Source organism: Pantherophis guttatus, chromosome 3 (genome assembly GCF_059756535.1).
Source record: "Pantherophis guttatus breed Tessera chromosome 3, ASM5975653v1, whole genome shotgun sequence".
Lineage (NCBI taxonomy): Eukaryota > Metazoa > Chordata > Lepidosauria > Squamata > Colubridae > Pantherophis > Pantherophis guttatus.
This window is the reverse complement of record NC_142065.1, coordinates 74888842-74913952: the sequence shown is the minus strand read 5'-3', so window position 1 is coordinate 74913952 and position 25111 is coordinate 74888842. Positions and strand designations below refer to the sequence as shown.

Sequence of the window (25111 nt, the reverse complement as noted above, 5' to 3'; positions counted from 1 at the left end):
TAAATTATTGTACAAAAATAAAATGGATAGCATCACATATCACTTTTAGCCCAAACCTGTTGAATTGTATTAAGTGTTACAACAATATCAAATTATTATTAGTAGTAGTAGTATTAGTATTATTATTATTAGTATTCATATTTCTATGCCACCCACTCTCCGAGGACTCTGGGCGGCTTACACCAAAGACAGTATTCTAAATAGCATATTGCCCCCAACAATCTGGGTCCTCATTTTACCCACCTCGGAAGGATGGAAGGCTGAGTCAACCTTGAGCCGGTGAGATTTGATCCGCTGACCTGCTGAACTAACAGTCAGCTGAAGTAACTGCAGTACTGCACTCTAACCACTGTGCCACCTTGGCTCAATTGCTAGGCTTTAGAGGGAAATTTAGAGGGAAATCAAATCCTACGCTTTAGAGGGAAATTTGTTAAAGAAAACTTCAGTATGACTAAGCTTAAATCTTAATTGTTAAATTTATATTAGATAGACACTAATCACATCAGAGAGTGTTTACATTAACTCCTAAAGTAGCATGTTATATGCAACAGTATTTGTTTTGTTTCATATACTATTTTAGGAACCTTCTTCTTTTGCAGTTTTAAAAATAAATAAAATATTTTACCAGGTTCTCAGCTGTTTGGCCCCAAAGCATGCAAAGTAAAACCACATTATTAAAAAAAAAGTTATTTCTATAAACTTTTTACTTAATTCTTACAATAATCTTCCAAAAGTAAAATGCTGTTTTCTTATTACGCATTTGCACAGTAGGAGAGTTATATACATAGGAACATTTCAATTTTCACCCATGTCTTGAAAATATTAACACAGACATTCATAATAACACTTTGGGGAATTAAATGTTTGAAACTACAATATACCACAGCTCTTTGAAACTTATTGAGTTTCTGTCATATAGTTGTGACCTATAACAGTAAGTTATAGAGCCATTTTGTTTTTCTCTTCTCTAAAAAGTCATTAGACTGAAGTCAGATTTTTGCTGCTGTAAATTGCAATGATTATCTTTAGTGTTCAGCTCTTTAATCAAAGTTTCTAAAATGAAGTCTATGGAAGCATTGTGGTACTTCAATTGGTACATAAAACAAAGGGACAAAAATAATGCACAATCTGTCATTTTCTACATAACAAATAAGAGGCTTTAGAAAAATTATGTTTTTCTAACATACAGTACCTTTAAAGAACACTGGAATGGTTTTTAGGAAGCAAACAGAAAAACTTATGTGGATTTCAATTATTTGGACTGTACATACATAGTACATTTAACAAGTTTAGATTGTACCTTGAATATTTTCTGAAAATTATTTTTATGGTATATTACAAGTGCAAAGCTGTGAGACTGAAAAAAGTAACTTGTTCAAGAAGAAAGAAACAAATAGAATACTTATTTCTAGAAGAAATAAGAAAACATAACAGGTGCTTAGAAATAAGTTACTAGGATAACAAACCGAGTCATTTTCAGAAAAATACATATAAACATATATAAAATGCACTATATTTTTCTCTGACTGATTCCTTCAAAAGAAATCCCTGGGTTGTAACTACGCATATCATGAGCCATGGTGGCGCAGTGGTTAGAGTGCAGTACTGCAGGCTACTTCTGCTGACTGCCGGCTGCCTGCAATTTAACAATTCAAATCTCACCAGGCTCAAGGTTGACTCAGTCTTCCATCCTTTTGAGGTGGGTAAAATGAGGACCCAAATTGTTGGGGGCAATATGCTGACTCTGTAAACCACTTAGAGAGGGCTGTAAAGCGGTATATAAGTCTAAGTGCTAGTGCTATCAATGTCATCACAGAGACAGATTTTTCACATATTTTACTCCAAAAATCTGTGAAATCTCATATATTAGTCATGGAAGACCTGAATAAGAACAGATCTTCAGGTCTTTTATGACTAATATATGAGATTTTGGAGGCCTTGGTGATCTCTGAGCTTGATTATTTGCTTGGACATTTCATTACTTCACTAGGTAACATTATCAGTGCAAGTGAATGTGGGGTTTGTTCCCTGTTTATTTACAGTGGGTTGCCCAGCCAGTGTTGATGGAGATGTAGTTTTCTCCTTGGTAATTTATGTTAGTTTAGGTTAATTAGGATATTGTTTTCCGCTTGTTTGATTGTTTGTCTGGTGTTAATTCCTGCATATCTGGTTATTATTTGCTGGAGAGGATGTGTTCTGATCTTTTTGTTTCCTTTTTAGCATTTCAATTATCTCTTTTGAATGGTATGTAAATGTGGTTTATCTCTATGTGTCTTCACTGTTACAGTGCAATTATACTCATCTGGATATGAGAACCTGTCAACTAAGATTCGTGTCTGCTATTTTCAGTTTATGTCAGAGAATACCTTGCTTTAGTTTCTACTATTCATTTCCTAAAGGTGAGTTACAACAATGCCAAAAAAAGCGGAGAGTGTCTTTGGGGACATATCATTTCATAGTTAAGATTTATAGAGACCTTCAATTTGAGCAATCCCATTTACAAATTCCTAACCGTTGTAAGCAAACGCATAAAACTTTGAAAGTTCTACCCATCACAAAGCCTACTAGCCTCTATTCATAAATAATAAGCCAGCTGCATTAATTTCTGGCAGACTTCCAAACTTTTTAAGCAAGCTAAGTGAAAGTCAACTACCTAAAGGAGATTGTAGGATGCACTCTTTCTAGCTAGCATTTTTCAGTTTTATTAAATAATATCAGCAACATTAATGAATGTCATAGATTTCTCAAATTAGTGACTTCCTCCATTTGCTATTAATGTAACATATGGCTGTAGGTTCTACTTGGAAAAAACATATGACATGAATAAAGCTAGGAGATGCTGAATATTTCAAAACCGCTAGAACAATAATTCCTCATTACAATAACTTTTTTTTAATTCAAAGACAAAACATCAAGTGTTATTCAGAGAGCACTTGGTTAATTTTTCCTAGACGTCCATATGCTTAAATTTATAATGTACAAATGTTTAAGAGAGATTTAGACAGAGACACTGGCAAACGAAAGCTCTAGGAATGCACAGCTGCTTGATCCACCCTGCCATCATAGGCAGTCAGTCCCAGATTTCTTACAGTCCTGAGTCTGTGTTAGTTACCTCATATGCTATCACCCTATTTATTTCAGAAGACACAGTTCTCAAATGTATCCTCTTGTCTTTAAGTGTCAATGGATTTTCTAAAGCTTATTCTCTTTCCAAAGCAAGCTATAAAGTTGAAAATTGGAAAGTAACCTAAAATCCGATTACTTACATTAGCAGAGAGAAACAACACATGGCTGACTAAATAAATACATAAAGCATTTTATATATAAAAGATTTAGCATTTAGAAGAAAAGACACGAGGATCTATTCAATTTGGCCAATTATTACTAATTACTATTATTAATTAATTTACATGCTACTTCTCTGATCATGTTAACAATATCTAAAATATAAAGAAAGTGACAAGTTGACAACTTTCTTAAATGTGTTTCTCATAGAATTCCTCCTTTCTCAAACATTTCCTTCTTTCAATACTAATATTTAATTTTTCTAATATTTACACGGATCTTCTTTACTTCACCTATGTTTTCAAAGGAGAGATTACAATTATTCACAGAACTAAAGGAAAATCTGATTATGAATGAAGGCAAATATATGTGACCCAGAATCCTGCAAAATTTGATCAGCTTGTAAATGAAAGATGGAATGGGTAAACAAAACAACACATTTTAAAATCCTACTGATTATTATCAGATCTATTATTTAAAACTGGCCTTCTCTGGCTGTCTAGCCACTGTTTGTCCTCCAAGTTTATTCTAGTGTTAATTCCATTCCTTTTTTTTTTTTTTTTTTTTTACTTCCTGGATCTGACTACTATCATCCCAAGTTCTGTTTCTACTTCAAACATTTCAATATACATTTTCATCATTTTCACCACTATATAATTATTTGTGGTAAAATCAAAACAATAATTTAAAAGGAGTTATTGAAATACTGTTAAAATGCATCCATACACTTGTCCAAAAGTAGGACCAGCTTCAGTTAATTTTCATTATTCAACTGTAAGGTGACCAGACGTCCCGCTTTTGGCGGGACAGTCCCGCTTTAGAGCAATTTGTCCCGCGTCCCGCGGCGTTTTAAAAAAGTCCCGATTTTTCATTCTGTCTCCTGAGTCCCCGCTGATGGCTAGAGGGAAAAAAAACTCTTTAAACTCTTGCCGCGGGGCTTCAAAGGGCCGCCCTATGTTGATTAGCTCGGCTTCCCCCTCTCAGCTGATTTGCGCAGGGCTCTGCTCTTCCTAAATTGCTCCAGCAGTTTTTTTTTCTCTTTGTGCAAACCAAGCTCAAAACGAAAGTGAAAGTAAAACAGGCTGTTGGCTTTGGTGTTTGCTTGCAACGTTGGAAAATTAGGCAACAGATTTATTTTCCTTTTCCTCACCAAAAAAGGTAGGTCCAAACAATGGGAAATTATTTAGGGCAAAAGAGGAGAGTTCAAGATTTTAAAACACAAAAGAAAAAAAAGCTCTTTTTAACTAGGGAATTGTAATAATTGAGATACTATTAATTGTATACTGTGTTGAAAGCAGAAATGGTTAAGTTCTGGTTTGGAGGAATATATGGGGGAAATTATTTGGTTTATTATTATTGGTAAATATAATTAATTGATTTGTAAGAAATTGGATTGCATGGAAATAATTGGAATATTCATGTTCATATTAATATACAAAAAAGATAGTTATATAACTAATTGATTTATATTAAAATGTTGAATTTGTATTAAACAACTGTATTACATAATTACATAATTAACCAATGTGAGGATGGATATAAAAATAGATGACAATGGAAAGGGGTATAATATAGAATAGAAGGGAAAAATTGAATTTGATTAAGATTAGAGATGAGGATGAAGGGTAATATTGTTTTTTTTTTAAAAATAGATGAGGAATAAATATGGCAAAAAGGAAATATAGAAATTGTAAATTTAATTGAAATGACTAAACACTGTTTAAATTTGTGAACCAGCCAAATATTCTGTTCAAAGAAAATACATTGTATGTTTGTATGTGTGTTTCTAATTATTGCTATTTATTCATATTTGTTCTCTTTTATTCTTTAAAGTTTAACAATTCATTCTTTATCTTAATATCTTTATATTTGTTTGGGGTTGGCTTTCTTCCCTTTCATCTTTTTTATTGTACAGCAATCTTTCTCCTCAAACCTACCACCTCTCTTTTCTTTCCTTCTTACTTTCTCTTCCCCCCACCCTCTTCTTCTCCTCCCTATTTCCTCTTCCTTTCTCCTTCTCCTCCTCTCTTCCTCCCTCTCTTACCGTCACTCCTACTCTAATTTCCCTTCCCTTCCTTCATCCCTCTCTATTGCTGTATCCTTTTGTGCATATGGACTACTCAGAGGGCTGAAAAAGTTATTTTTGACTGGTCCTCGCACTTTTGACCAGTCCTCGAACTTACGACTGTCCTCACATTTTACGTTTTTGCCCTATCTTGTCACCATGGTGAAGAGAAGCAGTTGTGAAATGAGTGACATGGTTGTTAAGAATGCTGCACGGGCATAAATGTGAGGATGGTCATAAGTGTGAGGACCAGTCAAAAGTGCGAGGACCTGTCAGAAATGACTTTTCAGCCCTCTGAGTAGTCTCTATACACATAGCCATGGCCACCCGGTCACATGACCAGCTAGCCACGCCCACCCAGTCACATGGCCTCCAAGCCACGCCCACACAATAAGCCACGCCCACAATGGTGTCCTTACCAATGTTAAAATCTGTTCACCTTACCCTATACACATAGCCATGGCCACCCGGTCACATGACCAGCTAGCCACGCCCACCCAGTCACATGACCAGCTAGCCACGCCCACAAAATAAGCCACGCCCACAATGTCCCTCTTTACCAATGTTAAAATCTGGTCACCTTATTCAACTGCCCTGTCTGAAACATAGTTTATCAAGTTTACAAATTACAATAGTATTTGCAACCTCAAGTTATTTTGTTTTCTACTAACTTATATCAGTCATAGAATTTTTGTGATATAAAAACAGTAGAATAGTGGCATGGTGCTTTTTGGCTGCTCATGCTCACGTGCTGTCTGTCTGGAAGAGCTTAAATGTCCAATTCATAGAAGAGGCTTAAAAATCAGTAAACTCCAAATCCCTCGACTCAAAGACACACTGCTCTCATTCCCAGCTACCCTGACCTTCTTCCTCTTTGCTAAATTATTTACTGTATAATCCCAGTGCATTAAATCCTCATACATATCTAAGAAACATTTTTGTTATATGCATTCTACTCAAGAGTACCACTGCCCGTTTCCAAAAGCATTTCTGAAAAACATGCTTAACAGGACAGTATTCTCTTCCCTGTCAGCCTTTATTACAATTAAAACAGCCAACTTGATCACTTGATCACAATTCCCAGCAGCAAGCCTGTCCTGTAGTATGGCATCACTTTGGCCAGTATGCCAGGCCAAGTCTAGCTCTTTATCTGGACAGTTGACGTCACCCAATGCCTACCACCTCCTGAATTAAAGAGAAGGGCCAAGGAAGAATGAAGTGGTGTAAGAGTTTGCTCTATTTCTAGAGCAGAAGAAAAAATTGTGATGAGTCTGACTGAAAATATATCCCATCTAGCATCATGTTCCCAGAACAGAATGACAAATGGCTTCATCAGAAACCTAGAAACATCCATTGTGCTCTCTAGGTACTGCCTTAAAACTTTGAGGAATCAGGCAGCCAACATACTCAAAACAAGCATGTTCTTTACCAGTTTCAGATGATCAAAAATTAAAATCCACACAGCACAGCAAATAAAGCTTAGGTTGTTCACACCCAGAGATGTCAGGAGGGATATCTCACAATACTGTTTTAGAATGCTTTAAAACTTAGGCAAAACCAAATGAAGCAACAAAGGCTTAGCAATGACTACAGTATTTGACTGCTCTTATTAAACATGAATGAACTCAGAGAGACTTTTATTTACATTCCTTACATATGTGGGACAGCAGGAAAAATAAAAGCCATATACAGTATGAAATTCATAAACATACTGGGCTTCACTGCTAAAAAGGAAAGAGTTCGTAATTATTCTGAACTCACTAAGATGCTTAATCTAAGGTCTGTTTAAAAGACAGGAAAGAACATTATATAATGTATAAATTTTAACGTTTTCCTGATATTTTTTCTAAGATACTGTTCAAAGAAGAGCCTGGAAGAGTTATTTTGGAGGACATGAACTCAAGCAGCACACTGGTTAGCTCTTGTTTGGGACATTCTTTTTAAATTACAGAAATGTATTCAAAATATCCTTCAGCTTATTTAACCATGGTCTATTATTTTGGCCTATTGTTTTACTTCCCGTTTGTCAATTCTTTTCAGTTACACCCTTCCTTTAGGTATTGAAACTTCAACCCCTTTATTAATACTGGCATTTATTAATACCAGTATTACCACTTGATATGCTGCTGGGTTAATTTCAACTTGGGTGTTTTGCTAGATAACTCAGAGCAAAGAGCTATGTTTTCCCCCTTCCCATGTGTCTGTTAATTCCCTTCACAGTCAGCTGTCCCTTGAGGCAACTGTTAAGGGGGAATCCAATCACCTAATTTAACTGCATAACATTTTACTGGTACCACCTTCTGTGCCCCCCAGATACCAGGAGCTAGAAAACTTAAAACATTTGACTGAAAAAGAACATTAGGAGGGTCAGATCTCTCCAGTATCACTTGAGTATCACTAAAAAGTACAATAGAAGCCAGAATATAAACTAATTATCATGAGACAGTTTACAAACCAAAGATCTTTTTAGTAGGGAAAACAAGGAAACAAAGAAAACTATCAAAAGAAGGCTCTTAAGAAGGTTTAACAGAAGAGAATGAAAACTTTTGTGATTTTTTTTACAAATAAAAGAATATTTCAGATTTTCAGAAGCTACCAGAAGTAGGATATTATTTAAAGAGAAGCACAGACAATAGGCTATTTCAGAATATTACAGAATAATAAGAAATATTTCAGAAAAGTTACAATAATTGTTTCTATCTGCAATTGCAATAGAAATTATAGGCTTATACATTCAAAATACAGTTAAATAAAGGTATAACTATCAAGGCCAACATTTGTAGTTCCTTATTTTCAGCATAATTGTCTTCTTTAGACAAGTTTTTTTATAAGATTACTAGAAATCTGTGAACCATAGGGTCATCATTTTAGAAACATTTTCCTACCAGATTCCTTTAGGTCAATAATATAATATAATACTGCAAAGGTTCTTAAAACTTCAGGAAGATATTCAGAGATGTATCTGCCTTGAAAGCAGGCCATATCAAACTGTATAGCACAGTCAAATATCAGGAATCGACCGCAGGAAATGTTTTATGACATTTTGTATTATGTCATAAAATGTTTTTAAAAATTTGCTAAATTATTATTTCACCAGAGTCATGGATCCCAGATACTGGACACATTCTGTAAGCTAGCCCATTTGAGGTACCTTGGTTCACTTTTGTTTTATAATTCACCATTCTGCAGTTAAAAATTACTGAAACAAGAATCTTAATAAATAAAAAAATAGATAAATTTAAAAGCTGACAATAACATTACCTTGCATCTGATTCTGCATTTCAAAATCTATTTACCCATTACTGATTTAACACCACATGACCTCTAAAGAGTTCACTCCTGTTCCAAAATTAAGAGAAATTTAGTCCATACCAATTACCTTGCAGTAAACCTATATCAGGGGTGTCAAACTGGATTTCTTCGAAGGTCGGATCAGCATTGTAGTTCTCCTCCATGGTCCAGCTGGGGAGGAAAGGGGGGAAGACGGGACAGATGCCTCCTGCAGCACTTTGCCAGTCAAAACGGGATGCGGGGGGGGCAGAAAGCACCATGGGCACTGGGGAACCGTGTTTTGGCTGCCAGAGGCACCATGGGCCAGTCCTTTGCTATTTCCCGGCTGGCCCCGTGGGCCAGATTTAAGCACCCGGATCCAGGTCTTGAGTTTGACACCCCTGGCCTATATGAAGGATCTGAGAGATGTATTAGTACCTATATAATATGTCACTATAACTCCTTCTAGCAAGGCCCTAAAAGGAATAAAATCAAACATCTTAAGTAGAGACGTTTCCAAATTCTATGCATTGCATTTGCATTGATTTTAAAAAGCAGCTTATGGTGGTAGCAAAACAAGTATTATGCATTAATAGGAAAATCTATTAAACAGCCCTTTCTAGATAAAGTTGGCTGACACTACCAGGTTTAAGGTACGGACTTAAAAGCTTTTAGACTTGCAACCAGCAGCCTTAACGATACAAACATAATTTTATAATATAAAGAAACATAAATAAGGGCATATAAATTTTCATCTTAAAAAAGGAAGGACAAATGTTTTTTTAAAAATGAAGAGACTTAATAAATAATCATGCTGGGATTTTTTTCCCAAAGTGCTTAACCCTATAGTGATTGAAAGCAACTGAAAACAATAGGATTTGAACCTAGAGATTCAAGAGTTTTCACCAAGACTCACAAACTCTGAAAAACTCCAAAGAATGTGAAAATAATAATAATTTAAAAAACATTATTATGAATCACAGAGGCCATGTTGAGGAATTTTAGGTCACATATATATATATAGTGAAGGCCATCATAATTAACCAGGAACCAAGCTTAGATTATAGAAAAAGCTGCAATTCACACTGATTGCAATTTGGATGGGGTTCCATTTTCAGACCGTGCCTTAGGACAGCAGACTTCAACAAATTTAGACAGAATATAAACAATGCATACATGGCTTAACACAATCTAATTCACTCAACTGTCTCTATCTCACTAACTCTGCCTGTATATATTGCACTTCCCTTGCATAAGGCATTTAAACAAAACTTGGGGTAATATTCTTCTTTTACAAACTTTGTTATTTACTGGCTAATAAGAAAAAATTTGTTAGTCTATGCAAAAATGTTAGTCTGGCAGCAAACCAGTTGGAAACAGTTGTGTACATTTCATGGCAGGGTCTTAAAACAGGAATTATATAACATGTAACAATAATAATGCGACTGATGAAATTCTGGACATTATCTCTATTATTGGGGTTTCCTATAATTCACATTGGCTAGCTGTATTTTTAATTAGCCATAAAATACTGTGCCTATTTCTGTTGTTATTAAATAAATATGTCCAATTAACTTGCTTTTTGTGAATGCATGAAAAAGAAAAAATGAAGTAGGAAGGGAAAGGAAAACTTCTGGGACTAGAGGGTATTTTAATTCCTGTTCCAAATGACTGACAGACTAATTTGGCCTTCCTATCATTTGTATTAAAAAATAACCCTAGTTTACATTCTACCAATGTGGAGTTTTAATGTGGAGATTAATATTTTCTAAGAATATTTTCTAGGAATATTCCAGGAAACCCCCATATGATATGAGAACTCTGATTGTGAGAGTGGGGGGTGGTAGAGTCATCTTTCAAATCTTAAATCATACACCTATCTTGAAGCTGTGACTAACACCAATGAAGGACATATATGACTTTGGAGCAGCTAGACTCTGAATCAGGGAATCCAAATAAAGCTCAGCTGTTAATTCAGATCTCAGTAACCTACTTCTCAATAGTTGCTATACTTGTCAATAGCAAATGTATGTTGCAATATTAAACATTTGGGGAAGAGTCCAACAAAAATCCACTATCAGATTAAGCTGTAATTTATTCCTACTCATTGGAACCTACTTTGCTATTTTCTGGATAAGAAAATTATGAAGCTGCAAACATCTATGCCAAACACCTTGACCCATGTAAATAGATTGGAAGAATGGAATGTGATAATGAAGTGGAGAAATCGGGGACAGTTGCCACTTTCACTGTAAGTGGGTGCAAAACCAAATGAGACGAGTCAACATTCCAGCGGGTTCACTGAATGAAGCGATAAAGATGGATAAACAGATGTTTGATGGTAGAATGTGAATCAAAAGAATTTACAGAAGATGATGCTTATCCTTTCTAATTCAGGTTGAGGCACTAGCACAGCCTAGGGATATTAAGATTTTAAGAATTCCAGTGGGTACATTTTCATTTTTTTCCCCAAGCAGTAATACATTTTTGTTTACGAGACCTAATGGTCAGCTATCACTCAGACCAAGAAACCTCAACAAGGAGGGATTTTTTTCCCTCACATTTTTTCTCCCATCATGTCAACCAGATTATATATTTTTAAAATAATATATAGATTGATAGCACAGTTATCACAGGACAGATTATTCTTTTTACATACACCATCTCTTCTTTAACTCCCTATTTGCTTAGGCCAAGATAATTGACAAGCTCAGCATTTAGCATCGGAAGTCCACAAACAAAAGCTTTGTATCTTTTCTTCTATGTTGATAATACCGGTAGATTAATATTTTCATCTTCAAAATTAGAATAATCTTTTTTTCTTCTTTCTCTTTTATTTTTGCCAAGAAACCTATTGCTTGTATATTTTTCAAACTTGGCAACTTTAAGATATGTGGACTTCAACTCTCAGAATTCTGAAGCCAGGATGCTGGGAGCTGATATTCACACATCTTAAAGCTGCCAAGTTTGAAAGCATTGTTCTAACTCAATCCACACAGAACTATTCCATTCTCCATTAAGTGTCATGTTCAATTTGGCTCAATCTTCAGACAGACAAGACTAAGAAAACAGAAAGTCTTAAATTTTTTAGCCTTACTGACCCAATTCTTCCTAGTATTATTACATTACTAAGTTTTTCCTGCCAATTTTTCTTTCCATTATTGTGCCTGAGTTATGCTGTTTTTGGCAGGATTTTGCTATTTTGCAATGCCAAAAAAGTTGTTGCTAGCTCTTACCTTGTGTTCTTCAACTTTTCAGTTAAAGAAATTATAGTCTATGAAATATGAAACATAATAGATTGATGAATTTGCTATTGATTCTTATTTAGTATAATTGGGTATTCAAAATTTGAAGTCAGAAAGAATTCTATCAGAGTTTGTCTGGTAATTCAAGCCTAAAATTTCACTTGATGAAGGAAAAAAAGTTTACTGAAAACATATCGTCTAATGAAACAGATTTTCCATATTAAATTGCTTTGAAAATCATATTAATCATACGGTGATAGTGAAGACAGATATGTATACAAAAGTAAGTTAAAATAGATATTTAGCCCTGGCAACACATCAGATGTCTTTAATTTCTAGGAAAATCATATATAAAATTCACTATACAATTCACTATATGCAGACAGGGCAGTCAGATTAGAGTTCGATTTCAATAGAGCTGACTTCAATAAGCTAAAAAGGAAAAAGGAGAAATCCTGAAAAATGAAATAAAGGCGGCCCAACCACAAGAAAGAAACATGGAAGATATCTGATGAATCTGGTATAGTTGCATAAAGTGCTTATTGACCAAATGAGAAACAAAAAGAACCACTTTTAAAAATAGAAAGTGGCATATAACTAAAATAAATTGTAAGGGTATAGCCCAAATTTGTAGGGATAAGGTCAGGAAGGCTAGGGATCAGAAAGATTGCAATGAACACCAAAAATAAAAAAAAGCATTATATGAATATATGCAAACAAGAGGAAAGTAAAGGAAGCAATGCTGCTTAGAGAAGATAGCAAGATGATGATGGCAACAGGGACAAAGCATTACTACTCCATTCCTATTTCGTAAGTGCCTTTACACAACAAGAAAAAGTGGTCCAACCTGTCAGAAGCTGCATCATTGTAGGGGAGTAGGTGGTAGAAGACAGAAGATAGGCTCAAGGCCTTCAAGTGCAGAAATGCAAACTCCTGCACATAGTAGCAACTTCAAGATAAGCAGCATTAAATAAGCTACTAAAGACTGAATTCTCCTGATTTTATAATGCCATCTTAATTTTAATTGGTTTTCTATATTTGATGTAAGTCATCAAGAGTCTTTTTTAATGCAATGGGATAGAAATATATTAAATATCTGACTCAAAATAATGTTTGTGAGAAGTATCTGGATGTCCTGATAGAACACAAAGTAATCATAAGTCAGAATTGTGGTAATCATATACAGTACTTCTATGAACCATTCTTTAACTTCTCTGCCACCTACATTAGATGATAAGTTCTATTTAGGAACACTCTACTTGATAGAGTTTTTTTCTTGTAGTCTCACCATGGACCCCGTCCCACCAAGGAGAGCAGTGAACAATAAAATACCCAAGATCTCAGGAGAATGAAATATGAATATGTCCTCTTTGGAGCTTGGTGATAAATATGGAAGATCATAGATTTATCCCTTTTTTTTTTTTAAAAAAAGGAGCAATAGTAGAAGCTGAAAAAAATTCCCCTCTAGAGATTTGGAGAAGAGTGCCGCCTGGGTTCATCCAAGACCTACATTTGACAGCTTTGTGTGTCCACAGCAAATAGGAATAAAGTAATTAAAACATCAGTTATAGCAAGTATTACAAAAGGGCATGTTAGGTACCACCTATTTAAAAAGCCTTTAGCTTTTTTCTATATACTGTTGGGATATAGCTTACAACAAGAAGTTGTATTTTTCATGCCTGGAACCACCAATATTATATAGCCATGATAAACATGTGTAAAAAAATTAATATGCTATTTCTTCATAAAAAGATTCTTTTTTTAAACAATAATTTGTAATATTCTAATTGTGGCTCAGACATACTATGAAATTTATTCAAGTCTTTGAAAATAATAGAAGCTACTGACTCGTCAGGAAAGAAAAATTAAAAAGGGAACCAAAGTTGATCACGGGATATGTACATCAATTTCAGCATGTTACAATATGATTTATAGCATGAGATCACACCCCCAAGCTCCTTCCTAAATTACTCTACAAGGTGCTAGAAAACTAAATTTAAAAGTACCTTATCCAAGGAAGTACATTCAAATGTAATATCAAAAAAATAAGAATTCTGACCTCTGGGGCTTTCTTACTTCAGAGTCATAATTTGGTATTAGAAAAAGCATGGCTTACATTTCAAAGGGACGAGTTACTTGGATATATTTATATCCAATTCTACCTAAGCCTTTGATTGCTAATTTGTCAAAGTTAAGAATTCGTAGTTTAAAGGGAAATTACCTATTGCCTCTGATAAATAAAGTTTTCTCTCGCTGGAACTCTATTCCTGGTGGCTTCATGAACATGTTCATATAGTTTTTTTGGCTGGAAAACAGAAGTGACTTGCTATTGGCTTCTTGTGGGATGTTGGTTCAAATTCCCAATCTAATTTATAGCCCAGGAAATCCCTAATAGTCTCCCACAGAAATACAAACCAGGTCCAATCCTACCGACTTTCTAGCCCAAGTAAGATCAGAGAGATGCTACTACCTATTAAAACCTCTCTTGGCTTCAATCAACTAGGATGGCTATTTGAAAAGCAAATTTCCTAGGAACAAATTGGGATCAATATAATAATTCATTTTTTAAAAAAGACAAGAGCAAGTCTTAACATGCTTTGCTAACCATATATTGCATCATACTTAAGAATCCACCAAATGTTTTATACTCGTTTATTGAGATTAATTTTATATTTGTTTGGCCACTACCTATGTAGCTATATATACCAAAGTAGGTCACTAGCTAGTGAACATCTGTATTTTATTTGTATATATCTATTTTAAAAATTACTTCAAATATTTTTAATGCTTACTTTTATGATTATGGAAATAAATCCAGCTCTGTGGGTCTTTTATGTAAAAGTAAGAAAGAAAAATACAAATAATGCATTTACCATTATTCCAGATCCCCCTTAGTTATCAAGTATAATCTTCTCATTGTTCCCACCACCCACTTCCTCCCACTTATGACTGTATGACTATAATTTTCTTGCTTGTATCCTTACGATTTATATTGATAGTTTCCTGATTGCTAATTTGTACCCTATGATTATCATTAAATGTTGTACCTTATGATTCTTGATGAATGTATCTTTTCTTTCATGTACACTGAGAGCATATGCACCAAGACAAATTCCTTGCGGCCAATCACACTTGGTCAATAAAAAATTCTATTCTATTCTATTCTATTCTATTCTATCCTATCCTATCCTATCCTATCCTATCCTATCCTATCCTATCCTATCCTATCCTATCCTAATAATTAGTTCAACCTTCTCTAATTACGGGTCTCCCAATTTGTTGGATCATAATAATTCTCAGTTAAAACAGGTCATTTCTGACAAGAGTTACAATCATGCACATCTAGATAGCATTGAATTGAAAAAGTGAACTGTATTATGTCAGGAAATCTGGAAACTTAGAAACAAACAAACAAACAAAAAATCCAAGAAAACTCACCAGCCTCATTGGCAAAAGACCCTGGGTCAGATACTCCAAGGGAGGCTTCAAATTCTTCCTGAAGGCGGTAAGCTCTCTGGAGCAAAAGTTCAAGCTTATGTATAAACTCTGCACTAATGATATCCTGTAAATAGAAATTGCAAAATATAAACTAATATTTTAAGCAGCTAATGGAATTGCTGAGATGATTTGCCCATTTGATTAATTTACTGTGGTGATTAATTATTTATGCTACACCATATGCAAGAACAGCAGGATCGGAAGAATTAAATAAAGAAGCAGTTAGGTTATTTACCCAGTCAAATTAGTCAATACCAACATGTTTACTTCTAGATATATCCTACAGGACAAAAATGTTCATTTGAGATCATGAAGCTTCCATAGACAATAAATGAGCTTATAATACAACACAAAAAATATTATATAATGTGTGTACACACACACACACACACTTGAAATGTTTTTCCCTAATCAATGAAATGTTTAATTTTTTTCTCTCTGAGTTTATGTGTAGTTATTTTTAATACCTCAAAACCATTATGGGCAATCATCATACTAACACAAAATTCGGCACATAAATTTTTAAAAATGTTTTTGATGCTAAAATTATAACAAATAGTACAATTCGATATTGAGGAAGAATGACAATATAAGCAACATATTCCTGGGAAAGCATTCATTTAAATTACAGATACAATCTGCCTTTCTCAATGTCTTCAGTGGAAAATGGAATATTCAATTTTAACATCTGTACGCCCTCCTCCATTCATATAACAGCATAAAGTTACCTAATAAGCAGCAAATGCTGTGTGTACTGACATCTTCTTACCTCTATCTGTTCTTCTGCAATAGCATCACCTGCTCCAAGCTTGATGGCACCACAGCTGGCTTCATCCTCAACTTGTCTGTTACGAAAAGTCAATGCTTGTTCCCATCGTTGTAGTGCTTCTTCAAATAGCTCCATCCCTGAAAAAAATGATAAATTTTCCTTATATCACACATTTTCTTTGTTTTACCTGCAAGTGTGAATCACTCTTTCTTAAGCACACTCTACTAGATGTACCAGATAGAAAACCCTGAGTGTGTCAAAATAGTAACAGTAACAGAGTTGGAAGGGACCTTGGAGGTCATCTAGGCCAACCCTTTGCTCACGCAGGAGACCTGTACTAGGGATTCGAACCGCCGAACTGCCGACAAGCTCAGTGATCTGCATTCAATTAGCTGTCCTCTCCTCCCCGGTTTATTTTCCTGAAGGTGTATTGGGAATACAGCTCTTAACATCCCAACAAGCAGAGTCAAAAGGATTAATAAAATGGATTTAGGTTCTATCACATTGAAGTGTTTAAGAATAAATACCTCATATTCTTAGCAGCATAAGATTGAGTGAGAACATTGAGACCACAGAAATCAACCTTCTGCTTTGTGCAATAACCCATCCTAAACTAATTCAGGGATTTGAAGAATGCTATCATGATGCTTTTGAATTTTGGTGTTGGAGAAGATTCCTGAGACAACCAATTGAACAAATAAATGGGTCACTGACCTAATCAAGCTAGTATTCTCAACTGAGACCCAAATGACCAGGTTCACATTATCCTACTTGTGACACAGTATGTGAATACCTAGCTCTCTGGAGAAATCTCTCATGCTGGGAAAGGTGGAAGAAAAGAAAAGTGAACAACCAGCAGCCAGCTGAATAGACTCAGTTACAGTGGCAGTGGGTACACTATTAAAAGACCTGAAAGACCACACTTGAGATATATCATCATGGGCAAAATCTATGTGGTTGCTAAGAGTGGACACTAACTTGATGGCATATAATCACTCAATCCATGTTATGGGATTCAATAAGAAAACATTTTGCGAATTTGCATCTAATATTTTTACACAGTATCTATTAAACCATATATTTTATTTAAAAGAATACTAATTATTCTTTACATCAACATTTCATACGTTTGCACTGAACGGTGAAATGTTTTAAAATCTGTTTTATTTTGTTATACTGTACTTCTAATAATAATACCATAAATATTATATATTTACCCATCAAGTATAAATTTTCTGGAGTAGTTACTGGAATATTGACTAGCTTCATATTATCTTCATCTGTTTTATCCCAGGAATTAGAATTCACACAAACACAACTAGGACAAGAGATGGCACTGTGGGCCTAATTTTAAAAAAAACAATATGTGCATGTAAGCTAAGGGAAATATAACAATATATTTCTAGTAGTTATATTTTACTCTTTGGTTTCATGAACAATAAGTATAAAAAGCATAAAAATCACAAATAATTGTGGGCCTTTAATAACTGATTTCACTATTCTAGGAAAATAAGTAACAATTTATTTGGAAATATTCATATACTATTTTCAGTGAAATGCTTTTCAAAAAAAAGAGAAGTATGTGAATACAGTACTTGCTTTTTATAAAGAGTTCCTCAAGCAAAGAAAACAACCATCTGTTTTTCATTCCTAAAATACATATAGTAGTTCTCAATAAATCACACTTACTGAGGCCAAACTCTGCACGGAACCAGAATATTTATTGAAGAGATCACCACTGGCATGAATGTAAGATTGAAAACCTTTTTCTTTGATGGAATTCAGGGAAAGTGTTAGATTTTGTTTGCTACTGGAACAACTAGAATCTGAGGACGTAAAGAGGATGAATAATAATGTTAGCTTATGTGCATTTTCTTTTCCATTAACTAAGGAAAAAGACTTTATAAAAATCTTAAAATAAATATTATTTTAGAAACACATGTATATGTTATTAATGCTATATAATGGATGAGATATTATATACATGAGCATTGATCATGTTTTTGTCTATTGTTTTCTGCAGGGAATTCTGCACATTTTATGGACATGATTTGAGGCTGTGAAGTAAAAGCACTATTTGGTGCATGGTATTTAGTTTATTAGTAAATATTATAGTGGAGCTAGAATTATATGGAGGCAAATTCAATTGAAAATGAGATTATGCGGAGGGCAAAGGCAAAAATAGAAGGAAATTGCTGCCATGGCAATAGTCAGATAAGCAGGGCCTGAACCCAGGCAAACATCTCATTTAAGATACTCCATAGTAGTATTACACATGAAATTAGACTGAGGAAAAGGGAAACTTATTCAGACTTGCAAGATTTTTACAAGAGAACTGGAGAAAAGAGGGATCAGCCTACAATCACTACATAGTCAAAATGAACTAAATCCATCCCACCTTGTTCTGCCCCAGCTACAGATCCCAAAAAACACAGGATACACAAACTCTGAACAAAACTTAGTTTACTCAAATAACGCAGTTTTAGCAAATGCCGGCTGTTAATAAGCGTTCTTAACAGCCTGCCAGAATTCCACAGAGTCTTACTGGAGTTGGCAAAAAGCCCAGAAGCAAGGTTTCAGAGAGATCCCAACGCAATGATTAGCGAACTAAAGTTGTTTCCTGCAGCTTGTTGCAAGCTGCGTACTTTCTTAAATAGGCTAAGAGAGTGGCCAATTAGCCCCAAGCCTTACTCTCGAGGATACCTCCTCCTGAGGAACCACTCCTGCCTTTGGCAGCTCTGCGTGCCCGTGCATTGACAAGAGGCTCCTCCTCTTCATCCTCTTCACTTAAAGGAGCCTCTGGAGGTTCTGAAGGCCCTGACTGAATCCCTGCCTCTGGCACCACATCTTCTTCAGCCTCCTTGCTGTCCGACTCGAGCGCTGGCTGCACAGGCTGCTGGCACAGCACCACAGCAGCCTCCTCGTCGTCGGGATCAGCAACAATCCACGCAGGCTGCTGGCGGGCCACAACACACCTTGACTGCCGTTGACCGTTCTCTAACTCTAACCAGGTACTGACCATTAGTTGAGAAAATTGTTATGCATTGGCTTTTAGCAAAAAATCAGTTAAACTGAATCTTCACACGTGGATCTGGTCTTTCACACCTCACAATTCTGTTACTATAGCTGTTACAATAAAAGTAAACCTGACTTATATAATATTGCTTTCTTAGTCTGGTCAACCTCATAGGGCTAATTGTACAAGACTGAAAAAATAACATTATTTATATTTCAGTTGTAATCCAATACATTTCTAGTCGCGTATGATCATTTGGGTCCACACTCTACTTATTCCATTATACTTTTTTTCCATGTAATTGTAAGCTATGCAGCATAGACCTCTGATGCTTCTTTGAAAGGAAATCTCACTTCAGTAAGGCTTACTCCCAAATAAGTGTGTTATCATTAGCTTTCCATAGAGAAAATGTTGCCTACTTTTCTCTGACCCAGAAGTTTTTGCATAATCGAACATCAGATGGTCTGAATCCCATGGAGATAGTTTCCTGGTTTTCTTCCCACGTTTTCTTTTGAAGTGATGGGCAAGAAAAAGCACAGTTATGGCACTTACTGCTGTTATCGCAAATAGTTTCTTTAGCCCTGATGAGATTTTAACCTTAAAACAAATAGTTAAAAAAAAGTTATATTACATTTGTGCAAAAAATACAAACAATTTACTTTTATAAGAATGTTACATTCATGTATTAAAATTCTGCGTTCAATAATGTAAACACTTCTATCAACACATCAACCTCAATTCACATTCTTTAGCATATTTTAAATTGAACTGTAATTTAAAAAGAGTACACACATTTTTAGAATCATAGTTGCCTAATTATATAGCAAGTATACTAATTCCACTTACCTTATATTTGAGATGAGTACATTTGTTTGTAGTTATTTTGGTAAAGTAAATGTCTTATTTTTTGCATTACATTCAGGAAATCCAAAAAGACAATTTCAGTTGCCATGCCCTACTACCAGGGACCTCAAAATATGTGTTTGTGCATGAAAACAAATGTGAAATTCGAAAATACCACAATTTTCAATGAAGAATCTAATAGATTGGAAAAATCTGTATAGATAGATATGCGAATGGGAAGGAAAGGAGGCACAATGAAAATTAGCAGAGTGTGGTAGGAAGATTGGGAAGTGGATGGAGCTCATGGGAGAACGGGAAGAAAAGAAATAATGTGAAGATTGATATGTGTTAATAGGAAGGTTACAGTGTGCTGGCTGATGGGAAAGAAAGAGGAAAATCACTATAAATGTTATGGAGGGATAGACAGGAAGAAGGCAGGGAGCATACCCAATGTGCATCTGTGCTTATACAGTGGAAATACTGCAAGGGAAAGGTGGCCTGTGGGAATATTGTTGGTAATGTAAATACATTTTATTTCTGCTCTTGTTATATTACATTGCATTCTCATTAACTTGCTGGTATAAGAAAAAACATTTCCGTTATTTGTAATTAAAGACAGAAATGAATAATTTTTGCTGTTTTAATTATGAATTGAGAGTTTTTGTTAAATGGCAGGGTTGGTTTAAGTGACAGGGATGAGAGTCCCTAAAAAAATCAAGATGAGGTGTGATATCCAAAATTTGGAAACCCTCACTCAATACTCCATCCATAGTTTTATCATGTAGAGATTACTTACTGAGAGTTCCCAGACTACATGAGATGCAGCAAGAAGAGCCAAGGGTTTTTCTGAAGGCACTTCCTTCTTAAGGAATGTCTTCCCGTTAGATATAAGAACTGCATTCTCACTCCTAATATGCTGGAAGTTTTTACAACATGGCTTTTAAAATATGTGTTAGGGGTCTGAGGCAAGAATGGGAGATGTACCTGCATTGGGATGAATCATATATAATGTACATTTTCCTATAGGTTTTTCAAAGTTGCGCACTGGAAACAACATAAAAGGATTTGGAATCAGTCAATCCGTAGAAGCTGGTAATAATCCCACTGTTAAACTTTTAGTGGTATGTAAAGTGAATAAATGGATCAAAACTACATGGGCAATATGTCATTGAATCAAATGTATTTATTCATCCTATCTATACAGCCGCCCATCTGCCAAAGGCACTCAGGATGACAATCAAAAATAGAAACAAATCAAATACACAATCCATTACATTACAGGGAAGAAAAAGATCTAGGTCAAGGTTCTTTAAAAAATCTCAATAGCAAATAACAACAATATCAGAGATCCATTAATACGATAGTCCCAATTCCTAGGGGGAATAACCAGGTGTTCTTGGCCTTCTGGAAGGTCAGCAGCCTCAGGAATGTCCATTATCTCAGGGGGAAGGCTGTTTCACAAGACAGGTGCCATGACAGAGAGGGCACAATTCCTAGCAAACACCAAATAATACGGCTTTGCCCATGGGAACCAGGGCATGCTCACTCTGCCCAATCTGATGGGATGAGTCTTGGTGGCGCAGCAGACTAAAGCACTGTTAAGTAACACCAGCTGCCTGCAATTACTGCAAGTTCAAATCTCACCAGGCTCAAGGTTGACTCAGCCTTCCATCCTTTCGAGGTAGGTAAAATGAGGACCCGGTTTGTGGGGGCAATAAGCTGACTTTGTATAAAACATACAAAAGAATGAAGGCTATTGCTTAACGCATTGTAAGCCGCCCTGAGTCTCTGGAAAAGGGCGGCATATAAATCGAACCAAATAAAAACAAATAAATAAATAAATGAGCAGAAATCAACAGCCAAAGACGGTCCCATAAGTAACCATGTCTGCATCAAGTAGGGCTTCAAATATAACATTAACATTATGAATAGTACCCCAAAGCCTGCAGGAAGCCATTGCAGCTCACATAGCAAAGGTATTACATGTATATATTGTGGAGCATCCAATACCTCATATACCACTGCATTCTGGACCAATTAAAGCTTCTAAATGTTTCCAAGAGCAGCCCACACATACAGCACATTCAATAATCCAGTCAGGAAGTGACTAAGGCATGAGAGATCCATCAGCAATGACTTTGGATCTAGGAATTGGTGCAACTGACACACACAAGATGTAATTGTATAAAGACTTTTCTCACCACCACAACTGATACTTGCTCTCAAGCAAGAACTCTGAGCCCATGAGGTCTTCCAGATTATATATAAACTCTGCCTGGGGTAGTGTTACCGCATCCAGAATCAATGATAGAAAGCCACTAGATACAGGAGAGCCCTTAAAGCCATAGCAATGTGATCTTGTAGAATTGGGCCAAAGCCAATTCTTCTTCATCCAGATCCGCATAGCTTCCAGGAATTGGGGAAAAAATCTCTCGGGCATCATTTGAGTGACACAGGACAGAGATACATACCTGACTATGATCAGTATGCTGTGTTAAATGACTTCATGCAACCCAGGTTGGAGAAAGACCATTCTGATCTTTGTATGTCATAATTAAGACTCTGTATGGATTCCAAAGTACACAATCTATCAGTTATAGTATCTACCAGGGGTGGGTTCTAAAATTTTTTACTACTGGTTCTGTGGGTGTTGCTTATTTTGTGGGCATAGTTTGATGGTCATGTGACAATTCTTTAGGATTTAGCAGAGGTACTGGTCTACCAGGTTTTTAACTGCTTGCAGAGCTGTACAGGTCTACCTATTTGTTCTTGGAGCATTCCGGTCTACCCATTTGTTTTTGGAGCGCACTGGTCTACCACCACACTGCCTTTTAACACTGATCAGCTGTAGGGCGGCCCTTTGAAGCCCCGCAGCAAGAGTTTAAACAGTTTTTTTCCTTCTAGCCGATCAGCTGGGACTCGGGAGGCAGCAAATAGATTGGGGGCAGGGCCAAATAAAAGGTAAGAATAACGCGGGGCGGGGGGGTGGGAGGGCCCAGCTCCCGAACAAAGAGAACTGGTTCGGTGACGTCATATCGTCACCGCTACTGGCTCGGCTGAACCGGGCCGAACCGGGAGGAACACACCACTGGTATCTACCATTAGTATTGATATGTAACCACTAGAAACTTTGTTAGGGTATGACTGATCACCAAACTGTTAATTATGAAATGGTTTCAATTTATTCTGTTTACCAGCTCCAAAAATGTAAGACTTGTAGCTTTTCTTGCTATGCCTTCCCCCTAGCTTTTTCTCCACCCCAGGGGGAAAGCCTACCTGACATCACCCAAAAGAACTGGGCTGATCACTAGTAAAATAGCAGTAAAAATGCATGTATATACACTGTACTTATGGATCAAGATCATTTCTGCAAAGCAAGTTAGACTGCTGGATATAATATGGATTTTCAATCTTCTGAGTTGCAATTGTGCATGTAAATAATATTCCCACATAGCATTGCTGTATATGGTTTGTCTGGGACTGCGAAATAGCATTGTGAATATTATTACTTGCAGGTTTTGCAAAGAAAGCTTTTCTGAATCATATTTCTAATCTGCATTTTGCCTACCTGAAATTTAAGTTAAAATTGCAGACATTCTTTTTTAATTTTTATTTTTCTCAATTTAAAATTTTTACTGTGTCAAATGATGTAAAACTTTCGCTCTTCCACATTGTAGCATAATGCACAAGCAAATCTACATTTAGTGTACCACTAGCTTGCACCAAATAATTAACTTTAACTCTATTTTTTTCTTTGTTTCTTCTTTTAGCTTAATCATTACCGTAATATGTTTTAGATACAACTAGCTCTCCCTAACAAAAAAAACCTTGCAATGTATGTATTCTTATTTCACAGACCACAATAAATAAGTCAACTTTCAAGAGTTTCATATCAATGTATCAATTAAAGCATAATCAACAGAAAATCTGTAGAATATCAATACCACTGAATCTATAGAAAGAAACCAGAAAAAAACCCCTCTGTTTTATTAGTTTAATCCCTGAAATTCAGCAATTATAATAATAAAAACCTAAGGGAATATAAGGGAAGGAGGGTGTGGTTCTTAGCAAGATAGCATTGGAACATATTTTCCATGTAATAATACAAACTAGTAACATAATAGTTCTATGCATATAAACATTATACTTTAATAAAATAAAGACACATAATAAAAAGCACTCCGAGGCATTTCAAACTGAGCAAAAAAGAACAACAAAGGCAATCGTTACCTGTATTAGTGAATTATACCAGGAGAGTGGAAGATCAAATACTCTTAAAGCTGCTGTCTTCAGAGGAAAACGTGACTCGTTAGCCACGTCTTCTGACATTGCTCTTTCTTTCTTATATCATCATCTACTGATGCTAAGTCAGGATCATATTATTCAGGGTAGACAATCTGCCAAAGACAAATATTGGATTAGCTTTGAGACATTCCTTCAATGGTTTAGTTTCAATCTAAGGGTACCACAAAAAAACCTGCATGCAGTAATACACCTTGAATGTTGCGGAAAGTACAATATTTGAGCTTTTCAGTAAAGGCTAATTCTAGCTGCCTTTCTATACCCACGTGCCCAGGAATAAGCTCCATTTAATTTAATGGAATTCTGAGTAAATTAAAGGTTGTGTTATAAACCAACAGTTAAAATCTGAGGAGAAAAATTGCTCAGTCACAAAAGAAAAGATTATTCTTAAAAATAGCATATGATTTTAGATATGCTCCTTATCAATTAAAAATATTAATGAGCTTGTAATGTATTTTTTAACTGCTAAAGCAGCTTCCCATAAAAATTTTAATTAGCCTCAAGACATAAAGATATATTAGACCAAATAATATTGCTGCACAGCCAAATATACATGCACTAACTTTCCTTAGTGGTGTTGGACTGCTAAATCTCTTGATCTAATTGCCAGGAGATACAACCCCTAAACTCCAAATGAACATTTAGAATTAACAGAAAGTTTAGTTCTTGTCACTTCTACAACTGTATTGAAAAGCATGAGTTTTATACACACACACACACACACACACACACACAAATATATACATATATAAATGGCTGAGAGAGGAAGAGCAAAGAATCTTATAAGACTTCATTGCTTATTTCAAAGAGCTGTATAA

General features: G+C 35.5%; 2 protein-coding genes across 2 annotated transcripts in view; one reads left to right on the top strand and one right to left on the bottom strand.

Annotated features, from left to right (window-relative positions):
* Positions 1-25111, bottom strand: part of MIGA1 (mitoguardin 1) — a 42172-nt gene that overhangs the window by 12956 nt on the left and 4105 nt on the right. The window contains exons 3-8 of the mRNA XM_034437036.3: positions 24222-24388; positions 19568-19745; positions 17822-17958; positions 17350-17476; positions 16133-16269; positions 15304-15427 (exon numbers count right to left, since the gene is read on the bottom strand). Coding sequence (XP_034292927.2) covers positions 15304-15427; positions 16133-16269; positions 17350-17476; positions 17822-17958; positions 19568-19745; positions 24222-24320 — 802 coding nt within the window. The 5' untranslated portion in view covers positions 24321-24388. The remainder of the gene's footprint in view (positions 1-15303; positions 15428-16132; positions 16270-17349; positions 17477-17821; positions 17959-19567; positions 19746-24221; positions 24389-25111) is intronic.
* The window catches only part of USP33 (ubiquitin specific peptidase 33), a 42708-nt gene continuing 40475 nt past the window's right edge, over positions 22879-25111 (top strand). Inside the window, exon 1 of the mRNA XM_034437034.3 lies at positions 22879-22952. The gene's annotated coding sequence lies outside the window, so the exon portion shown is untranslated. The remainder of the gene's footprint in view (positions 22953-25111) is intronic.